Source organism: Anser anser, assembly GCF_964211835.1.
Source record: "Anser anser genome assembly, chromosome: 1".
NCBI classification, from domain to species: domain Eukaryota; kingdom Metazoa; phylum Chordata; class Aves; order Anseriformes; family Anatidae; genus Anser; species Anser anser.
This window is the reverse complement of record NC_139720.1, coordinates 99419874-99425060: the sequence shown is the minus strand read 5'-3', so window position 1 is coordinate 99425060 and position 5187 is coordinate 99419874. Positions and strand designations below refer to the sequence as shown.

The 5187-nt window shown below is 45.1% G+C and overlaps 1 protein-coding gene across 2 annotated transcripts; it reads left to right on the top strand.

The window, feature by feature from the left end:
- Positions 1-840: 840 nt before the first annotated feature.
- Positions 841-3545, top strand: COX17 (cytochrome c oxidase copper chaperone COX17). 2 transcript variants are annotated; one of them, XM_083811999.1, is made up of 4 exons: positions 841-995; positions 1113-1248; positions 2727-2837; positions 2955-3408. In XM_083811999.1, the coding sequence occupies exons 1-3, from the start codon at positions 884-886 to the stop codon at positions 2809-2811; spliced, it is 333 nt and encodes a 110-aa protein (XP_083668125.1). In that variant the 5' UTR covers positions 841-883; the 3' UTR covers positions 2812-2837; positions 2955-3408. The 2 variants fall into 2 exon arrangements, with proteins under 2 accessions (XP_083668125.1, XP_083668124.1); XM_083811998.1 differs by having other exon boundaries at positions 842-995; positions 3329-3545.
- The last annotated feature ends 1642 nt before the right edge of the window (positions 3546-5187 follow it).

The window sequence follows — 5187 nt, the reverse complement described above, 5'->3', positions numbered from 1 at the left end:
CTGGTTTAGACAGTGGATGCAACCTTTCAAAAGGAGTTTCGCTATTAGCTCCTCCTTGCAGCATGTTTGCATATATTTGGGAAAAGCGTATCTTAGTCACCATCGTGCATCTTCCAGGTCATCATGCCCAAGGGCATGGCCTCACAGTGCACACGTGCTGAACCCAGAAGCTGGGTGGGAATGGGTCAGCCTGAACAGCCTTACTAGCCAAAAGAGATACTTGGGGACAGGCCACTGAGCTGAGGTTGATGGGTAATTAAACAGGTGGCTGATTAGGTGAGAGTGTTAAAGGGCACCAGTTCAGAGGTAGGATGGCAATGCATAGGCAGCCCCCTTAGGAGCCTGTATTTCAAGGAGATGCATTGACAGGGTGCCACAGAGGTGCCTTGGTGGTGAAAATAGAAAGCCTCAGCTGTCCATGTGATGAAAATGAGGAGCTTTGGACATTTGGAAAGAGCTGAATTGTACTCCTCATCTCTGTCTTTGTACGAATGATGGGATCCAAGAAGAATCCTTTCCTGTCATTAACTCATTCAGGCAGCAAGTCAGTGGTGTTGGCATTCACCTCGGTGATCCAGAGAAACGGAAGAGCAAAATTTCTCAGCAGACACTAGTCTCACTTCTGGCCTGGCTTACTGAAAAAGAGAATAGAGAAAATAACAAAATCATGCTCTCCCTGGCCCAGGCATCCTGAAAACAAAGGGGTTGCTTGGTATTTCACGCCCCTTACAGGGCAGGCTGCTTCTCCACCTTTTATCTGACGGGACCGATTAAATCCCTAGCATATATTTCTCCGTTCCTGAGTTTTCTTGGAGCAGAGAGTACTTTATGTGCTTTAGGGCCGCCGCAGCGAGCCGGCTCTGCCCAGCGGCGGGGCGGCGCCATGGCGCCCGCCACACTACAACTCCCGGCGGGCCGCGGGCCGCCCGCCCAGCCGCGGAGCCTCACCCGGAACCGGGGCGCCTTCCAGGCCTCTCCGTTTGCTTCCCGGGCAGGCAAGGGCGGCTACCGGCACCGGGAGGCTCGTCCCGGCTCGGTTGGGCTCGCCTCGGCTCGGTTGCTGACGCCCCCTTCTCCCTCTTCCCCCCCCTCCCCCCCCCTTCCCCACCCAGGCCGCGCGGGTGCCGCCATGTCGTCGGTTGCAGCCGCCAGCTGCGAGACCAAGGGCGGCGGGGAGGCGAAGGGGCAGAAGCAGCCGCTGAAGCCCTGCTGTGCCTGCCCCGACACCAAGAAGGCGAGGGACGCCTGGTGAGTGCCCCCCGGGCTGTGGGGCTTCCCCTCGGGCAGCCCGGGGTGCGCAGGCGGGGTGGGCGCCTCGTGGCATCGCTGGGAGTAAGGAGATTCACGTTTAATGGCTCGACCTAAAGGCAGGCTCCCAGAGGAGGCTTTAAAGCTCCTAATAAGCCTTCACTGCTGTTGGTTGGCTAAAGAAGAGTGCCAGACCTTAGTAATGCTTCTATTACCTTCTTCTGGACGCTGTTTTTCTAATAAAGCAATGCTTTCTGTTTGCTTGCAGTCCTCACAGAGGTGCAAACGTTGACATTGACGTGTTTGACTGCATTTGTATCTACAGGCTTAGTCAGTATCACTATGTAGTACCATGAAATGTACCCCAAAACGCTGGTCCCTTGTCTGTGACAGTAAGTTGGTCTGGAGACTAAACTGCTTTTATTTTTTTTTTCTAACCCAAAAGGTTGTAGAAGTGTCTTTCAGCAGATGGAATAATACCAACAGGGTGTTTTTGCCAAAGTTAGGCATGTGAGTCTGATTACGTGATAAATTAAAGGTGTGTCTGTGGCCATCTGAGAAAAGGGTGGTAGGATATAAGTCATGCAGCAAATGGAGTTACCCTGGGCAATTGTGGTGCAATTTAATCTGTAACAAAGCTTAAATACTGGGAGATGAAGTTTTAGTTACATTTTAGTAACTAAAATGTAATTTAGACATTTTAGTTACTCACAACTGACTAATTTCTCTCTTTGTCAGTAAAAATAGCATACTGTGTTTGGTAGATTGGGGTTGACCAGATCTGTGACCTGCACCGTGCGGGGTGGTGGAACCCCCAGCCCTGAGGACAGGAATGCTCTGCAAGTCACCAGAAAGCAAGTCTGAACTGTTTTTGTGGTGTATGCTATACACCAATGATGATAGGCTTTTACCGCTATTTGATAATGTATTAGATACTTGGATGGATGAGTAATACCGAAAGTTACTGTTTGTGGTAATGCCTTTTTTTTTTTTTAAGAGTAACTAGACTCTGTGTGTGTGTGTGTCAGAATCCCTAAATACTACCTAAAGCTGACTTAAATTGTCATTTACTGGTCAAGCTAGTCTCTATCTGTCTTATATTATAGAAAGTTTATTTCTGTACTGAATAATTTGAAACGTTCTTTCTTGTCAAGATGAGCGTACTCGATAAAGTGAGGTGACAGCCTTGTGTTATATAACAAAATTCCAGTCTAGACTTGCCCAGTGTAGCATTGGTCTGTTTAGGAAATTGTTACGCAGCTCATCAGAGTTTAAGCGCACCACTCCACGCTTGGGCAGCTTTTTGCAATAGCATTATATTTTCCAAAACAGTGCTACCCTGGACAGGATAGTCAAAAAGATCTCTGGAGCCTAACAGGGTTTCTTGATTGTTCCCAACAGCTTGTCAGCTCTGTGGATTTGACTAGTAGTAAGATAACGTTTTCTTGTTGAACCTTGGAAATCTTTTTGTTTTGCAGCATCATTGAGAAGGGGGAAGAAAATTGTGGGCACCTAATTGAAGCCCACAAAGAGTGTATGAGAGCTCTGGGCTTCAAGATATGAGTGAGATGAGCAGGACTGCGAGTGTGGTGAGTATAGCCTTCAGGAACATTCTCTACCTCTGAAGTGCTCTGGCATCTCCATTGGTGCCACTGGAAAGTGCAGAGTACTGTCTGAGATGACAAAGGGCAAATCTTCCCTAACAGAAGGAAGACAAAGTAAGCCTCGGTGATAACTGCTGTTCTTGTGAGGCTGGTGGTTCTGCCTCTCTGCCTCTGTTCTCTTTCAACAGATCTAAACTTCAATTCAGATTTCTAATGGTAGGATATTGTCCTCCTGTCCCTTCCAATACAAAAGTCAAACAAAGGAGGGAGGAAAATCTTTTCTTGTTTCATCCTCATTAGAAAGGTACATTCTTAACCGTGATATATTCCTGGAGCTCAGAAAGAAGTTCTGGAAACCAGTTTAAGAGCAGACTGTGGCTATTTGTATGCAACACTCATTAGTGACTAGAGACTTAAATTATCCCTTAATATCCAGTGGAAATCTGTGTTTTACACATTTTTCTTCTCTCTTCCAGATGATGCCTGTTGTGTGAGTGGTGGACTGGAAGGCTGAAAAATAAACTATTTCTGCAAGTTACTTCAAAGGACAAATATGAACAAAGTATCTATTTATAAGAGTCTTTAATAGTAGACTAGTCATGGTGTATAGATCTGCAGCTTTTCCACTGTTAGCTCTTTATTGCTGTTATAGAAAAAGTATATTTTTCCCCTCTTATTAAAAGTCTAAAATGACCAGTATTCCTGACTTCTGTTTCTTTTTGAATAAAAAGTGACAATGGTCATTCAAAACAGTGTGCTGTTGTAATGGGGAGAATGAGAAAAGCTTTAATTGAAATGAGAACATGAATTTCTTCTGTTTTGTGGATGAACAGATGGGTCTTCAGTGGGGTTTTTCCTCTGATGCAAATTGAGAAATCATGCTAACAACACTGTTATGTTACTGCTTTCAGCAAAGTCGTGCTGAAGCTTGTAGTGCTGCTTGTAGTCTGCTTGTGACTAGCTATAACTATATTTGTACAAAGACAACCAGTCTCAGGAAAGCAACTTTCCTTAGAGTCAAAACTGAATTTGCTTTCCCGTACTCAAAAGTTAAAGCTGTGTTACTAGAATTGTTTTACCGTAGGACTCAAGTGTTATTCTTTATAATGAAGAATTAAGAACTTCCTATATCCATCTCAAATTCTTGAGCTAGTAGTTCTCTGAGGGAAGGGAAGCAGAGGACTGCAGATATACATACAGATCACTTGCCTGAAATAAGAAGGACTGTTTATGCCTAAGTTTTGTTAGGTTGGTCTTGTGCTAGGGTGCATATGGGTTTTTGTTTTCTGGCTTTTTCCTCACCTGGGTGACATAGCACTGGGAAGGTGATTGTGGCCTCTTGATGCCTTCTTACAATCCTGAGTAAAAAAGTATAGTTGAAGTTTGTCACACGTGGGACCCTTTTTGTTTCATATTATATCTCTGTGTAGTCCTAAATGTGTTCTTCCTTTGGGCTGTTGGCTGTAAGGTAGTATCACTGTTTTTTTCTCCTGTTCCTGCAGAGCTTTCTTTTCAAAAACTGAAGATATGAAATCTGTGTTTTGTCTTGCTTGTCCGCTGTGCTTTGATTCTTTTGCTGGTATGGGTGCAGTAGTGATCTTTTCTCTGCCTGCTGGAGATCCCATATTCTGAGCTAGCAGTGATGAGACTGCGAATGTTATTATGTGACACTTAAAATTTGCGTGAGAGGAGTTCAGACTGTTTTCTAGAATGTTTCACAAACGTCCTAAAGTCAGGATATGTACTCGAAAATGCTTGCAAGGGACAAGCTGGACTGTTAAAGTTAGCTCTGCGTTGCTTGCTTACTTTCCTCAGATAGCTGTTGTGCCCGTGTTGGCTCTCAGCCTAAGGGAAGGGACACAGGTGTAGCTCTGGCAAAAAGTGTTAAAGTCTCCTGTGGCACCTAGTGCTCCTCGTGGCATTCATTGTTCCAAGGTGGATCAGCACCAGTTTTGTAGTTGCATGTCTTGTCTGGAAATGATGACACGGAGTAAAGATCCAGGCAGGGGAGAATGGAGTGCTATTTAAATATGACTCAGAAAAGGGGGGGGGAAAAAAAAAGGGTTCCATAAACAAATTCTAGGGACACCTGTATCTGCATAAAGGTAAATGCATGGTAGATGTTCTTGAATTTTTTTTGGAAGATGATGAGTAGGATGCTGCAATACCAGTGTGTAACGAGTACTGCAAAGATACTGGAATCCTACAGGGTGGATTCAAGGCCTGAATGGGGGGCTGATGCCAGACCCTGTTCTGCACAGGGTGTTCAGTTACTACAAGGACACAAAATGCAGCAGTAGCAGGAAATGTGACTAAACTGTAGAGTACTAGTTCA